The following is a 16,535-nucleotide window of genomic DNA, read 5'->3' as shown; positions in this document are numbered from 1 at the left end:
AACAAATTGTGACCCTGTAGAGCTTTTGCACGTTGTGTTTATTCACCACGGCAAGTCGCCAGTCTGCTAACAACACACAGTGTCGCTTAAAAAACATTTGTTTATCTTACAGGTCTAACAAAGATATTCATCTCAAAAACAGCAGGAACTCCAGCTTTTTCTGTTATTTCCCCCTTTTTCAAACTGTATTGACACATGGCTAAAAGCTGACTATTGACTGAAATAATTCCGCCTCATAGCGATTCCTTAAAGGCCATATTTAATACTGATGAATGTAGAATTTGAGATGAACAGCAATTTGATGCTGCAAGATGTTGTGACTGACTACATTCACAGGAACAAAGAGAGCAGCATGTATTGATGCTACTTCAATGCAAAGCAGCCCAGCAGCTCTCTCCAGCCTGGTCCCTCGCTAGTAGATGCCCAGTTTGTCCCAGAAGTCACACACGTGGTTCCTGGTTCCCACTTGTGCATGTGAACGCACCGTCAGGTTCATGGCCAGCCAGCCGCTGTTGTCAGAGTAGCGGGGCCAAACGGGCAGACGCTGCTCCCGGCAGAAGGCCGTCTGCTGGGCCCGCGAGGAAGGGTCGCCGGTGTGGGCAAAGGCGCCCCAGTAGCACAGCATCCGATTGGACAGCAGCTTCTCTGGCACCGACAGGGTGAATTTGGCCACCGAGGCCGAGTCAAAGAGAAAAGGCAGCTCGGCGCCGTGGCAGACGTGCTGGTAGCAGAAAGTCAGGCCGGACCACACGCGGTGGTCCGATGCCACGTGGTCGAACACGTACATCCACACCCCGCTGCCCGCCGCTGTGGCGGCACGCGCCGACCACCTGGACGGACACAGGAAGACGTAGTCGGTGACGATCTGGGGAGAGAAAGAGAAGCAGCTGGTCAGACAACAGATATTTTTGAGCTAAACTGAATGGTTTGTGTACATGCTGGTGGCTTCGGCTCTGTGGATGCAGACTCCTGGACCATGAAGATACTGGATTACCATGAACAGGCATTCGTGGTCCCCAGAGGGTGAATCCGACTGACTTTAAGGATCCTCTGATTTTTCCTCTAGCCAAGTAAAGTCAAATCAAAGCCGATCATAGCTCAACATCACAGTGCATGTTTTAATAGCCTGTACATGTAATCAAATAAAAACAGCGACGAGCATCGTTAGTAAAACACACGAAACTGCAAAGACGTGAGAAGTGACACCATGAGGCTGACATGTCTCAACCGTTACTGGATGCTGCCATGGAATTCTGTACAGACATTCATGGCCTCCAGGGAATGCTCCCTAATGACTTTGATCCCCTGACTTGTCATCTAGCGTCACCTTGAGGTGGTTTTAAGTGAAATGTCTCAACTACTGAATGGATTGCCATGACATTCGGCTCTTCCTCTGGCACCACCAGAGGATCAAAGTTATCTGGTGAAGCATCTCAGCGTATTCTGGATGGATTGGCCCAAAACTTTGTACGGACATTCCTGGTTCCTCAAGGATGAACCCTATGCTGCTCTATACTGCCGCCATGTGGTGTTTTTCCGTGAATGGCTTGACAACTATTGGATGTACTGTGATGAAATTTGGTGCAGACATTCGGTCACCCTCAGGATGACTTTTAATCATGCTGGTGATCCCTTGACCTTTGATCTAGTGCCGCCATTATGACCAAATGCCTGCAGAACTCACAGGAGCCTCAGCTGTACACTGCAGTTTGTGCTAATTATGACTGTATATGTTAGCATGCTAACATGGTAAACAAAATGATGACCAGCTAAACATCAGCATGTTTTGCCTTTGTCAGCATGTTAGTATGCTGACATCAGCGTTTTGCTCGAAACACCACTAAGCAGAGGCTCACAGAGCAGCCAGTGTCAGACAGGAGGCTAATTCAGGCCTCACATGCCTGAGTTGTCGGTTTTTTTTTTTATCCGTGCTCTTCACAGACAGATGTGACTCACAGCTCACTAGCAGCAATCATGGCTGAACACAGGATGTACTTTTCCCTCTGCTGTTCCTCTTACAAACACATTTCTCCTTCCACATCATCAAATACTCTTTCCCACACAAAACCTCCCACTCATGACACATTTTTTTTGTGTCTGTCCTTAACTATTTTTTAACTATCCCTCTCATTATGGGTTTCACATAAATATAATTTGTTACCATCTCGTACTACTTTATTCTTCCATAAAAGTCTGTTCTTTCTTAATTACCTCTGTTGAAAGAAGTGGCGTACCCCCACATGTTATTCATTGGCTTCATGACAGCTGAATAGCAGTGAACCAATTTGAGTACCATTTTGTGGGCAAAAGATCACTCTTGGCCTCAGGAACAGTGTTCATCCAGCTCTGGGATTTTTAGCCACGGATGCTATAATGCTGAATGCACTGGTTACCAAGTTGAGTTGATGACCAAACAGCACTGCATTTAAATATATATTGTTTTGGACGTTGAAAACTGGAAAATAAAATATGAAAAGGCTGCTTTCTAGTTTGAAATTGTTCAGAGTTGTTGGATGCGTCGCAGTGTATCTTCTAGTTTTTGTTGAAAAGAAAATGAATAAAACTAATTAGCGTGACAGCGACAGAGAAACAGGCTGAGGCAGAGCAGCGAAAACTATTGTTCCCTCTCGGCTAAAAGGAAGCGAAATGAAAATGAAGGCAGACCATCTTCTGTCTGTTACCTGGAAACCAGCGTGTCTTTTTCAGCAGCGCACAACCTGCGCCCACACAGCCCAACATGTGACACCTGAAAACAAACCGGCTGAGTGTCGGAAGCTGCTGGACAGACATGAACACACACACACAAACATTCAGATTCACTTCCTCTTATCTTCACACACACACACATGTCTGCTTCTAATATGCACAAGCACAAATGTATTCATAGCTAACAGGCACACGCTGTACCTGAACACTTCTTCAGCTACTTCTCCCTCCCTCAGCCACACATCCTGCCCTTTTCTGCCGTTCATCCCTCCATCTTTTCAACCAGTTTGCCCCTCCACAATGTTTTTCTTCAGCGCCGCCTACTTTCTCATGCCTCCTCTCTGTTTTCCATTACCTACTGTGGTAGAGTCAAGACTGAAAGAAGCAATCTTGAGCATATGTATATATGATGAGGAGCTCTACAGCTGAAACATGGAAATATTATGTTAACATTGGTAATAGATGCTCTTTATATTTGCAGAGATTGGCTAACATATTAGGGTTGTGCACCTAATCTGTTTTTGTTATTGGTACCACACACAACAACTGTTCTAAAAGTAACTTTAAGAAATGCAGGCGCCCTCCAGCCATGGCTAAAAAAAACTCAAACAATGCAGAGAAATATCCAGAATAAAGCAGTGAGTGCTTGCTGCATCACAGAGCATAAAACCAAACAAATATGGTTCTCCCAGAGTACCACCTGTAGCAGAACCAGCTGCAAATGGGTCTTTTTAGGCCAAATCAAGCATGATGTCCGCTGTGAAGGCTGAACAAAGCGTGGCACAGTAATGCCTTTTATATAGAAGTCTGGAAAAAATGTGTCCAAAACACAATTTATAGTTGAACGTAATGGTTCATTCTCAAAAAGTCCACTTTCCGAGCATTTTCAGCTTTCTCGAGGTCTTCCTAAAGACCTGAGGAAAAAACTGAGCAAACTCCATTCACTGAGGCAGAGCCGGCGTTATGGGTGGGCCGCAGGGGGGCGGTCCAGTCCATCCAGGATTTTGGCCCTCTCAGGAGAAATCAGCATTATTGTTGATATTATCCTGATGTTCCTGAGCTAGTCATCTCGCCTGTTTGATGTGTAGCGCTGTCCATGGTGCTGATGCAACTGTCACAATGTCGCTCTAATAGTGACCCACTGAATATTGAACTATTCATCATGAGTCTGTTCCTGCATGTTAAAGACTTTGATTGCAGAGCCTGGCCATAAATATCAAACACCCTGCCAGTTCCTCTCCCCTGCGCTATGAGACTATGAGATCTGGTTGACAGCTATGGAAAAAGCTACTAAGTGGATCTTGAGTTAAGAATTATTTCAATTATTAAACAACATACGCTGACTTGGTGGCATTCGTTATCCATCCATCGGCGCTACCCACGTATCCTTTGGAGGCTACAAATGGAAGCATTTACTGTCCATGCAGACAATTTTAAAGAACATTAGGTGAAGCCCTGCAGCAACCACCCGCTTCTTTTTTGCATAAAATATAGCAGGCCTTCCCCTTGCCTGGCATGGTTAGCACACACATAAACACATTTCAGGTGTTAATTGGAACTGTTTTTATGAGGGAACAACATCGCTGCCTTACTGACAAACAAGGTGAAACCACATGTCCCACTAGCAGCAGAGCGTACTTACATGTCAGTGGCCACGTCTTGTTGACCTTTATGCGATGCAATGCTTTGTGTGACTTAACAAAAAATCAGCTAATCCATTTGTTGCTCCCTGCAAAACACATCAACCGGTTTGGAAACAGCCAGGCTCGACCAGGAGCTCCTCAGCAGGTACGACTGCCTTTTCAACAGAACTACTCAGCTTTTCACAATAGCTGATGAGTCAAAATTCCTTCGATAACAAAAGAAAGTCGTTGAGTGTCATTCTCACTAGTCCTTGGCTTTTACTACAAGCAAAGTGTGCATTCATATGTTTTTCTGTGTTGGATGTGTTCAGAGATACTGGGTTTGTGTAATGCAGCGAGAATACACACATGCCCAAACCCTATAAATACTACAAAAGGCATAACACTGAGCTCTCCACATCTGCCTCCTCTGTGACGGACTGTTTGACATTTGCGCCGACCCCCACAGCCCTCTGGAGGAGCGCCCTTTATGAAGAGATGCGGGTGGTGTGTGTGCGCGTCTGCATGCAGAGGGGAAGGCCATGGTCGTGACTCCACTGTCTCCCCACTGCACTGTGAACTGTGACTGAATACTAAATACGTCCAGGAGCGTCACCTCCTGACCCCGCGGAGCTCCCCGGGGCCGCCACCTCGCACTTTGTGTCAAAATTAGTGAGAGAAAACTGCTCGAGGCTCTCTCTCTCCACAGTATCATCGTGAGCCTTTCCACCTCTGTGTTTTCACTGCTACAAACCCACAGATACAACTCAAGCAGAAGACTGCTGAAAAATGTAGCCACATCCTGCTCTCAGATTAGTTCATTTTTGTGCAAACATTAGTAATAATTGTGATCACTAAAGATGAATTCATGTGCTTTAATTAATGTCAAATTACTGTGCCGACAGAAACTGATGTTACCTGTCGTTATGGCTACTGTGGTCAGTTAAAGCTGATTTGCAGGGGTTACAGTGTAGCTCTGTCTAGGCGGTGGTGACCTGAAGGACTGTGATTGGTCAGTCTGGGCTGCTACCTGAGTAGGTTTCTGATGCCAGTGAGGTTGTTGAGAGTGAAGACAACATGAAGCGAAGAAAAAATAAATACGGCGATGGCGTGGAATAGCCTCATATATATTATTTAAATTCCTAGCTCAGATGACATGAGCTCTGAATGGAACACCATTCGAGTGGCAGCCCCAAGAGACTGATCGGGGAATTGAACGACCTCTACCTCACCGCCGTAAACGCGCAAGTAGTTTTTCGAGTGGAATTGCCAACTTTGGAAGCCAGAGGATCTCTCAGGTGACGCACTTTGCTCGAGGTGGAGCGGATTTATCCGAGCTTTTTCAATGAAAACAGCTGCCTGCTGCAGGAGGAGACAAGGTGGATGAGAGCAGTGAGAATAAACCAAAACTGTAAAGTTGAACGTCATAAAACTGAACCAATTAACTGAAAGACTCTGTAGACCTGAGAGGAGCTGCAGAGTCAGGTGATGCTTCTCTGTGGGTTACAGTAAATAACACTATTCACATTACAAATAGTCATGAGACCCATTGGTCACACTAAAAAAAGTGCAGCTGTAAAATGTTCAGATCTTAATAATATTGTTTAGTATTCCACTTGTTTATTAGGCCCACCTCGCTAAAACCGTCTAAGACAACAGGCCAGCATTCAATTCTACTCTACTATTCCTTGAGAGACCACTCGCAGATCATGGAGGAGAAATGGAAAACTTTGGCCTGTGTCGGAGGCAAACTTTGAGAAAACCTGGAGCCGCAGCTCCCTCTGTAGGTACCCGATCGCAGCCGAGTCCGAGGGGCCGAGGGGCGACACTGAAGCCTGCTGACGGTTGAGACGAAGTGGAAATGTGAGATTTTTTTTTTATTATTTGAAAGAACGAATCACAGCAGCAAGAGGAGGACAATTGTGTTCAATCTCCCGTCAGGAGTTTGTTAGCGGTGGGAGAGCAGAGGAGGCAGCCGAGTCCGAGCTCCGGCTGGGTGGGACATCGATCCACGCATGACTGGGCCGCCTCGCAGAGCCGCTGAAAGCGCGGTTATTGATGCGTGTGTGTGTCCGGGTCTGCGTGGGAGACCGGCTCCGAGCCCGAGCGTGACAAAAATACAGAGGAGGACAAAGCTCTTGCAGCAGAGTTTTTCACGCGGGCTGCTGTGTTCAACACAGTGATGTTACACTGGTTCGCGGTTTCGCACAAATGAGATGTTACTGTGTAAATGTCAGCCACCTGGAAAGGAGCTGACAGCTTCCTGACAGCCACAGGGCAGCGCGTGATGAAAGAATATTAATTACACACAATTTGCCTCAGTCTGATCAGAAGCAGCTCGCCTCACTGCCTTCTATGAAACTTCAGATTTCCCTCTGAACGTCACTCGGAGCTTCTCGTGTCCTGTAGCAGAGGAAGTACAAGCTCTGAAGTCATCATTAGCTTTTAGTCTCGAGATGTTTTCTGTTCTCACAATTTCAATTTGTCCATGCTCGTGTCTGTGCGACACATCAGCTGCGCTTGTTCAAGGTTTGAACAAAACACAGCGTGTTTGAGGGGAAACACTTCCTCTTTATGAATGTTTTTGACGGTGGCTGCAGTTTTTCGCCTTGCAAGGCAGCTGGAGTCGCACGGACATGAGATCAAGTGGCACAAGAATCATTTTGCCGGGCTTCCAGTCAGCGCTCAGTCGTTGGGACCAATCAGCGTCCACTGAGAAAGTTCTGGCAGCTATGGGTGTAGTTTCAGTGTGACCATAGCACGACCGTTGGTCTGAAAACACCAACGGTGGCTACTGAAGAGGTTAGCGTGGATGCTGCTGCAGCATCAGTTATAGAACGGAAAGTTCAGCAAGAGTTTTGCTCTCGGTTGATCTGATTAGTTTAAGTTAGCCCGTGATTGATGGTGATGGGCAGATGATTCATCCAGTCCCCTGCCAATTTGCCCATTTTTTTTTCAAGTGCCTGCCCTTTTCTACGCAGTTTCCATGGAGGACATCCCGGATAGTTCTCTGTAACAAACCATCTGTCACGTCCGGTTAGCGGTTTTAAAACGATGAAGAAAACCTCCTGTGTCCTGAGAATCTGCAGAGTGTGTCAGAATGTCCTCTATGAAGAGATGCAGAAGGTGTGTGTGTACACATGGAGGCTCAGGCTGTGGTTGTGACTCCTCCGTCTACCGCACCGTGCACTGAGACTGAATACTAAATATGTCCAGGAGCGTCACCTCCCGACCCCCTGTCGAACCCCGAGGCTGCCGCTTCGCACTTTGCATCAAAAAGGCTGCGAGAGACCCGCTGGAGGCTTTCTTCCCCTTTTGTGTCATCATGAGCCGTTCCACCTCTGTATCGTCACGGCTTATTAAAACTCGAAACACAAACGCACTGCGATAAAAATAAGTGAGAAACAGGACCAAGAGCCTACAGACAGTCTAGCGGCTCATATCAGCACACTGACAGTGATGACATGCATGGGAAAGTTTTTTCTCATTTATCTGCCTGATCTGGTTTCATTTTTTTCTTTTATGGAGTACTTGGTAACATGAAGGAAAGTGCTATATGAATAATATGTAGTTGTTGTTGTTATGGTGGCTCTTTGATGTGATTAGCATTCATTCTCTGGGAGCCATGAACGTACAAAGTTTAGTGCCTAAGTGATCTAAGAAGGAGATACTAAGAGATTCACAGAACCAGTGGATACTTTCACATGTTTAAATGTGGTTTGTGGAGTCAGATGAGTGTTATTTGTGCATTAGTGCATAAGCTTACCTTCTATACTGATATACTTATCACTGAAATGTTCTTTGTGGTTTCACTTGACAAATAACTCAACAAATGAGATTATACCCGGCCCTAAGAAGGCTCTCCCTGACATGTGTGTGTAGTGTATGTGACCATATGCCTGACATAATGCTGAAAAAAGACCTGGCCTGAGCTCCTCTTACCTGAGCCAGCATATCCCTGCGGTCAGCGTCCCGGTACAGGGGCAGGTACTTGTGCAGGATGCGCAGAGCGTGCTGTTTAAAGATGGCCGTGATGTACACGGTGCTCTCCACTGCAGACACCGGCTTGTTGAAGACGCCATACACAAAGATCACCCCCTCCTCTGAGGTCGTACCTGCGGGACGGGAAACAGATCCTCAGTCGGAGTTCTGCCTCAGGCCTTCTTCTCGCTCTTTTGCACACCCGGTCTGCTCACTTCCCATTATGAGCGTCAGCAATCCTGCACCAACAAGTAATTATGCTTCGGCTTTCACCTTGATTCAGCGGGCTGCTCAGTTTCCCAGAGAAAGCACTTATTACTATTACTACTCTTTTTTTTTTTTTTTACAGTGAACATTGCCTTCAGCTTTTTTATGATCTTGGGAATTTCCGCATCAAATTGTACTATAACGAGAACCGAAGGGAGTCCAAGGGAGAGCAAACAGCTGAGAGATTGGCCAAACTGGCCAGAGGTTACTCTCCAGGCACAGTCATGCCAGAATGACCTGTGTGCAGCGATTTGTGCATTCGTGCGCACAACTACTGTCAACGAAATGTGTGTAAAAGCAAAAGTACTTTTTGTACAGTTGTACAGCTGTTGCCTTTGTTTCCAGCCTCCGCGCTAAGTCGAGCTAAGCAGCTGCTGCCTGTACTCTCATGTTTAACAGACAGGTGTGAAGTGCTATCGATTCTCTCATCTAACTTTCTGCAAGAAAGCAAAAATGTTGAACTATTCCTTCGATATGTCACTTGATATGATGCTTTCATGGTGCATATTTGGTTCGTGGCGTGAGGGGTCTGATTAGGAGCCTATAAACTCACTTTTGTATGACCTTAGCGGGATGGTTTCAACTATAGCAATGTCTGCGCCTGCTCTTTGCACTTCACCAGGGCCAAACGCTCATCACAGGCTTCATATGTCAAATCTGAATCTTCAAACTATCTGTCAGATAAATGTAATGGCATAAAGAGTAGAATATTCCCCCATTGAAATGTATTAAGTGCATTAAAAAGTATAAAGTGGTGTAAAAGTGTAACTGCCTAAGTTAATAACCTCAAACTGGTCCCCAAGTACAGTATATGACAAACTGTATGTAGTTACCCCAAAAGCCCCCTAATGTGTGCGTGTGCATGCATGCGTGTGTGTGTGTGTGTGTGTGTGTGTGTGTCTTACCCAGCAGCACTGGCTTCTCTTTCTGCCAGTGGCCCTTCTGGAAGGCAGTGACAGCTTGCTCTTGTATTAGCTCCCCGTCGATATACGGACCCCACGTCTCAAAAACCTCCAGGAACCTGAACGGGTTCACGATCTTGGAGCCTGCAATCAGTCAGATGGGAAAAACAGTCTGGTTTTCACAACAGAGAGCAGGGGGCTTCATAATTCAGACCGAGGCTCCCCCAGAAAGAACTAAGAGTAAGACGTGTAACAATGAACCTGCTTCTTTTTGACTTTTAGTCCTGTTCTTCAGCCATCAGAGTCGAAATGACTTGTCACATGTGTTTTGGTTGCAGATGTTTTTTTGGGCCTGAACGTGAGTTCAGACGGGCAGAAAGCAGCAGCTGATGGCGTTATCACTGAGTCAGTCACTGATCAATAACTCTGTCAACCCTGCAGATATATTACATTTTGTGCTGGCAAGCTGTAAAATCCCTCTGATTGCCCCCTCAGAGGCCCACTATGCTTCAGTTTTCACAAGTTTGTTTTCCATCATGCCACTCAGGATAAAAAGAATGTTTTCATCATCTTTTGCAGATAAACATACTACATCCTGGCTTCTTATGTAACTGTGTGGGCAGGCCTGAGTGTCGCTCTAAATTTGGCGAGCGTGGGTTGGCGTTTGTAGCGTCCTACTTGTTTTCATCTGGGCAGCCAGGACGGCCTGCGGAGGGAGGGACAGCAGGCAGACGATGTTGCTCACAGAGCAGTTGGTCTGTTTAGCAAAGTCTTTTCCCAGCTTCAGGGCGTCGTGTCTGGGAAAGAGACGGCGAAAAGCAAAGAAATTGCACTTCAGATTGAAGTTGTCTGGGAGCGGCGCTGGGGAGGTTCCCACGAGGTCTGGATACAGCAAGAGCTCAAGAAAGCAAAATGTTTTGTGTCTGCAGCCAGTAACCAGTATCAGCCTGAGCCGATGGCTCCTCACCTGCTCTTCAGAGGGATGGAGAAGGGCAGACTCTGCAGGACAGCCTGTTTAAACAGAGGTTTGCTGCTCTGGATCATCAGGTGGAGACTCACCGACTGAGCGCCTGCGCTCTCCCCAAAAATTGTCACCTGACAAAAAAATTGCAACACAGGGGCATTGGTATGGAAAGACACAGTCAGCAGCTTTGTATGTTAGCAATAGAAGCTAGTTCTTACTATCAAAATGACTTGACTAACCAGAAATCCTTATAATTCATGTCTGATAATGGCTCAATCTGAGCTGTCGGTCATATCTCGTAAAGTTAATGGGTTTCATTGTCTGGAAACCGTTTGCTCCTAATCCAACCAGTAGATGTTGAGCTATTTCCCCGGACAAGAGAAAACTTTGACCTGCTGGGATACATCATCTGGAAATGTCTAAAACATTTTGTACACATTGTACACACCACGCACACTGTGTAACACCAGCCATCAGTCTGAGGACTGGCAGTGTATTGTACTGGGTGGCATAGTTTCTTCAACAGCAGTGCAGCACAGCATAGCTACTGTAGCCTGACACAACATTTTCTACCTACTACTGCTCAAAGGGATTTTGAGAATTTCTACATACTGTTCAGATTTATAAACATTAAACGATAGATACAAGTTTGTTGTTTATTCATTTAGTTATTTATCATTTACCATCCTTAACAGCGACATAGAATCCTCATTGCATCAAAATGTGTGTTCAGAAGCATGTATGCAAAGATAAGCAAGGTTCATTCCTTGCTTTGACAACTGGTGTGATGTCCTCTTAGTGACCCTATATGTCCATGTGCATGTGTGTGTGTGTGTGTGTGTGTGTGTGTGTGTGTGTGTGTGTGTTTTACTCATGTTGTGGGGCCATAAATCTGATTACACAGTCACATTGTGGGGACTCACCTTCCTTAAGGGGACAAACACAAAATGTAAATTGTGCGTGTGTGCGCGCGTGCCGCTTGCCTTGCTGGGATCACCTCCAAACACTGCAATGTTTCGCTGGACCCAAAGAAGAGCTGCCTGCTGGTCCAGGATCCCATAGTTCCCCACAGCCGAGGCGTGAGGGTCCTTGCCCGACACGAGGAACCCAAAGGCACCTTAAATCACGCGCCAGTTCACATGATCAGTTCGACATAATTGACTCCGGCAAGACATTAATTTCCTCTGAGTTCCAAATTACCGTTCACATGTATCTGCTCCTGTTCTCAGTCTAGCAGGAAAACACGGCAATTACCAACAGGCTCAGTCAATTAAAATAATGGCACGCACACATTATCCAGCCTCGTCTCACACACACACACACACACACGCACACACACACATGCACTCTACAATAAAAGCACCATTATTTTAGCTAAGTGATTAATGACTTCCACGAGATGCCTGCTTGTTGCCGTTCTTCCTCCCTGCAAGTGCAGTGCAGCTCAGAGAGGAACATCAGCAGACACATTAATGGTAAATACAAAAATAAGCCCTGTGTTTATCACCACCAAACTTTCTCACCCAGCCGGTACTCCAGGCTCACAACAACAGTGCGGGTGAAGTTACTGATGAAGCGGCCGTCGTACAGCGGCTTGGAGGCAGAGCCGGCGATGAAATCCCCACCGTGGATCCACGCTATGACGGGCAGCAGGCCCCGCAGAGGGGAGCTGAAGTTCACACTGGCAGGGACAAAGATGTTGAGGTAGAGGCAGTCCTCACTGACCTTTTAGAGGAAACATTCTTTCAGTTGTGGTTCAATATAAATGAGTATTTCATCACCGTGAAGCTTGGTGGAGCTTTCCGGACATGATTTGCCTTTTTGTTGTGAAAAAAAAACAACAACTGCAACTCGGCCTTCCAGGTTTAAACCAGCTATATCCTATAGCTGATTTGTTCGCTACTGTTAGCTGTTCTGCTGGATTAATGGTCAGTGACGCGCTTTCTACTTTTGAGGCTGATATTTTGACCAGAATTCCTTCTTGATAACTCTGTTTTCCAGTTAGTTAGCTAATATGAAGCAGCACGTCCCAATTCACACAGCGTGACCTGAACGAGAGGACCTTGTGATTGCAATCTGGGACACACCAGTTAAAATGATTCAATAATTGATATGTAAAAAATTTAACTCCTTTTACACCTTTTTACCAGTGGGTGTTTGATCTGTAGTTATGTTTAATAAGTAGGCTATATCTTACCAACATCTTCAACTCAAATTTAAAACTAGGAGGCTGCTCAATCAATCTAAATGAGCTGTCGCTTTTGTTCTAGTGGTCAACTGTGGTACTGCAATTTTCTTTCTTTCTTTTTTGACATATTTGTCCTTTTATATAGTTCTTTGTATAAAATGTACATATATATATAGTCAGCTCCTATTTTGTATTTTGCATCTTGTATGTCTCTATTCTGTTGCTACTTTTTCTCTTTTTTTTTGCAACCACATCCTCCATATGTTTTCTGTCTTTTATTAACCTGGGGGGAAGCTACATTTTACAATTTAAAACAATCCAAGACATGGTTGATTTTTTATAGGCTGATTTCTATGTTTTTGTTTCATATGTGCGTCTATAAGCCACACGCTCAGCTCTTAGGTTCAATTCCCTGTCAGGCAGATTTGTGGCACCACGATAGCTTTGACTCAGAGAAAGGATTTTAGCCAAAATGCTAATCTTATGTCAGGGGCCCTTATCTGTCACCTGAGTACTACCGTCTTCTTTAATGTTGGTGATCTAGCAGGTGAAACTTAGTTAACTTTTGCACTCACTGCAAGTCACTTTGTGCCAAAATACCAAAAAATGTTTTTCCATCCTCAGTGAAATATCATGAAAACATGCAAATAAGTGAGAAATGCATTGTTCCTTACTGCCCGAGGACACTCCTCAGTGATGGGGCTGCTGCAGGCCTGCACACATGCTGCCCTGGGGAAGGAGGCATCATAAATCCCCTGCCAAGGACTCGCAGGTCTCGGGGGCTTCCAGCGGTAAGCCCCGACAGGTGGGTCTGCATATGGTATCCCATAGAATATATGGGCCTTATCCACCGTAACCCCCTTGATCTGGCCATTTTTGGTTAACACCACAGGTCCCTGAGCCTCATTTGTATCCTGATTGACTGGTTTGTCCTTGGTTTGCGCTGTGATTGAGAGGACCTCAGGTCGTCCCGGCTCCTTGAGGGAGTTCATCTCAAAGTCTCTGTTGATGATGAACGGCTCGTCTCTCACCAGCAGCCCGGGGTAGATACTTCTCAGAAAGCTGACAAGGTCAATGTCATCATCATTTTTCGTCGCCTCTCCGGAGGCCAGCACGAAGCTTAGTGTGCACAGCAGCAGCAAACAGCGCCGGCTCTCCATATTGCCTTAGAATACTCTGATACTTCCCTGGACCCTGCAGCTCAGATCAAGATTTGACTTGAACTATGGTCCAGCAGAGGTAGAAGAGTTGCAGCCCCCACAAGCCTGTAGCCTGAAACTCTCCACAGACTGTGCATACTTGTGACTCCAATTTGGCTGGTTGCTAGTTAAGATTTATCAGACAAAAGCTGCTCTGTCTGATTGCTGAGTGACGTCCAGTAGACCTTGAACAGCTGGATACAGAGAGTGTGATGCAGGAGCACTGATAGAGGACAACTTGTCTTCCCTTCACTTAATGTAATCATGGTGTCGCGAGAGGCAAATGAGGATAAGTAATACAGCCGGCTTCATAAAGGAATACATGTTTACTGCAGTTTTTTATTAGCTTCTTACACTCGGGTTTCTCAGTTACTGTTATTAAAACAAATCATCTGTGCACCTCTAAACTGCAGATAATAAGATTTCAAATTTCTGTAATGTGCATACCACCACCTACAGGCCTTCTGCAGCACAACATGCAGTAGTGATTCCAATGGGGCTCCATGGTACCTTCAAGGTGTCAAAGAAAACCTTCAAATAAAATGAATAAATAACCTGTGATATATAGTACATACAGGATATCTCAGTTGCATCAATTCTGACCATTCTTTTATAATTTGTTTCTCAATAATTTGTCCCCCAGCTTTATGGAGGTGAAGCGCTTAATTTCATATCCCTTTAGCCTCCTTTTTTTCCCCTCAGACAATCTGCCAACATACTGGAGCATTATCACCAGGGCTGTTGCTATCTTTCAGGACTGTGCTTGTTTCTAGGACTTTTAGCAACCTAAGGTGAAACTTTTTATTTTCATCGGTATTTACAGCACTGTTTTGGAAGGCAGCGTGTACAGAAAAAATGTTTCAGCAGTTAAATGAAAAGTGGTTTTGGTATCTCCTGCTTATTACCATCAATTGTTACGAAATAGACAAATTTGCACCAGTCATTATGAAAGTGATTTCTTAATTAGATTGCCACAGTGATCAAAGTATGGGTGTGGAGGCTAAATGTGTGGCCCATCAGCAGAAAAACGCAGGACTTCCAGGAACTTGGTGAGCAGGTGAGTGAAGGCAGCACACAGCTGTCACTCATTAGGAGTCTGTCATTTCCAGTTCAGTCTTGACTTGAAAAAACACAACATGCTTTCCTTTGCTGGAATTAGAGAGAGAATGTAAGAAAATAATGATTTTATGAAGTCATTTTTATCGCCTATCTCACTCAAAAACAGTGGACTAATCGTCATTTATGTTTTCAGGAACTCTTTGGAGTTTTTGTTCGTATTTTTCGTACTGGTGCCTCACACCATATCGTTTGGTGAGTAGCACACTGCACCCGGCTTATCATTGAGATAAGACAAGCTAGAATTTGTTGCAGTTAGAGATGTTGTGATGTGATTTTCCTCCAGGACGTTGTGATGATATTTCCTTCTCAGTATGCTGGATGAGCAAGGACGGCACTCTGGAAAGGTAAACACAAGAAGGACAAGTTGTTCACAGTGTAGTGTTTCACACAATGCTCAATTGTGCCTCGTAAACCTGTCCTCTGCTCTGCGGAGAGAACCTCATACCAAACTCCATTCACAAAAACGCTATTTACTGATTCTCTGCTAATCAGCCAGTCTTGACTAATAATTTCCTTTAATTGGGACAAAGGGGACCCATCTGAAAGCTGTGAAAAACAGCCTGAGACCAAACGCATCCAACAGTGAGTGGGTTGTCTACATAATTCTGGCCAGACACTGCACCTTGGACAAACTCACTCAGTGCATCAGATGGATATTACATTGAAGAGTGGCTGGCGAAAAGAAAAAAAAATCCCTGTTTAACTGATGTTTTACTAGCCTATAAGCCAATAAGCAGGGCGGCTTTAAACAAAGAGGTTTTTACGATTTGGATGACCTTTAAGAAATGTGTGTTTAATGGGGTGTAGCAGGGCTTTATTATTTCCCATCCCTTTAGGCAAAATGGAAACATATGGCTCAACGATACAGCACTGAAATCCATCAGGAGGGCAGGCAAAGTTACCTCCCTGACGGTGTCCTCAGCTGTAGAAAACAAGCTAACACTTCAGTATGGAGGCTCTGTTCAGGCGTGGACTTTAAGAATCACCCCACGTAAGCATCTTACACTTTTTTTTTTAATGTTTACCCACTAAGAGCCAATAGCTATCAAGTGTTTACTGAAATGTGTTCATCTAAGGTACAAGGTTCATTCAAATCAGAGGCCGGCAGAAACCCCAAGAACAGCCAACAAGTGCCACCAAGGTACTCAGATCTTGATCCAACATGGATCAAACTAAAATGTGATACAGATGGATGCTCATGTTAGAGTTTTATACAGTCCATCCTACTCTGATCATCCCCCATCTTTTCTTCAGGCCTTCCTGGAGCTGATGAGTCCCACTGAGGTGTTTGCATGTGAAAATGGCACATTATTCTTCCACCAGGATGAAAACTTCTTCCTTGCAGTTGGTGAGATGATCTGCTTCCTGTGTTTAGTCTGTTCGTGTCTTCAAACTTGCATGTTGACCTTCAGTCAGTTTTTTTAAAGGGGATAGATTAGTTAGTATTTGGGCTTAACACTGTTTTTACTGCATATTTGGGTGAGAGGTAAGGTAATTCAGGATGTCCACAAGCCGTGATTAATCAGAGATCACAAGATCTATCGGAAAGCAAAAAAATCGAGACAAAGAGCTATGGAAGGGTCGGGC

General features: G+C 45.1%; 1 protein-coding gene across 1 annotated transcript; it reads right to left on the bottom strand.

Annotated features, from left to right (window-relative positions):
- Window positions 1-412: 412 nt before the first annotated feature.
- On the bottom strand, window positions 413-13,790 carry LOC121626063 (cAMP-regulated D2 protein). The gene is made up of 8 exons (XM_041964422.1): window positions 13,305-13,790; window positions 11,966-12,167; window positions 11,426-11,559; window positions 10,446-10,573; window positions 10,157-10,275; window positions 9,482-9,622; window positions 8,271-8,443; window positions 413-865 (listed from the first exon to the last, which is right to left on the bottom strand). The coding sequence occupies exons 1-8, from the start codon at window positions 13,788-13,790 to the stop codon at window positions 413-415; spliced, it is 1,836 nt and encodes a 611-aa protein (XP_041820356.1).
- Between the last annotated feature and the right edge of the window lie 2,745 nt (window positions 13,791-16,535).

This window comes from Chelmon rostratus, chromosome 22, assembly GCF_017976325.1.
Source record: "Chelmon rostratus isolate fCheRos1 chromosome 22, fCheRos1.pri, whole genome shotgun sequence".
In the NCBI taxonomy this organism is placed as follows: Eukaryota; Metazoa; Chordata; class Actinopteri; order Chaetodontiformes; family Chaetodontidae; genus Chelmon; species Chelmon rostratus.
This window is presented reverse-complemented; position numbering and strand designations above follow the sequence as displayed.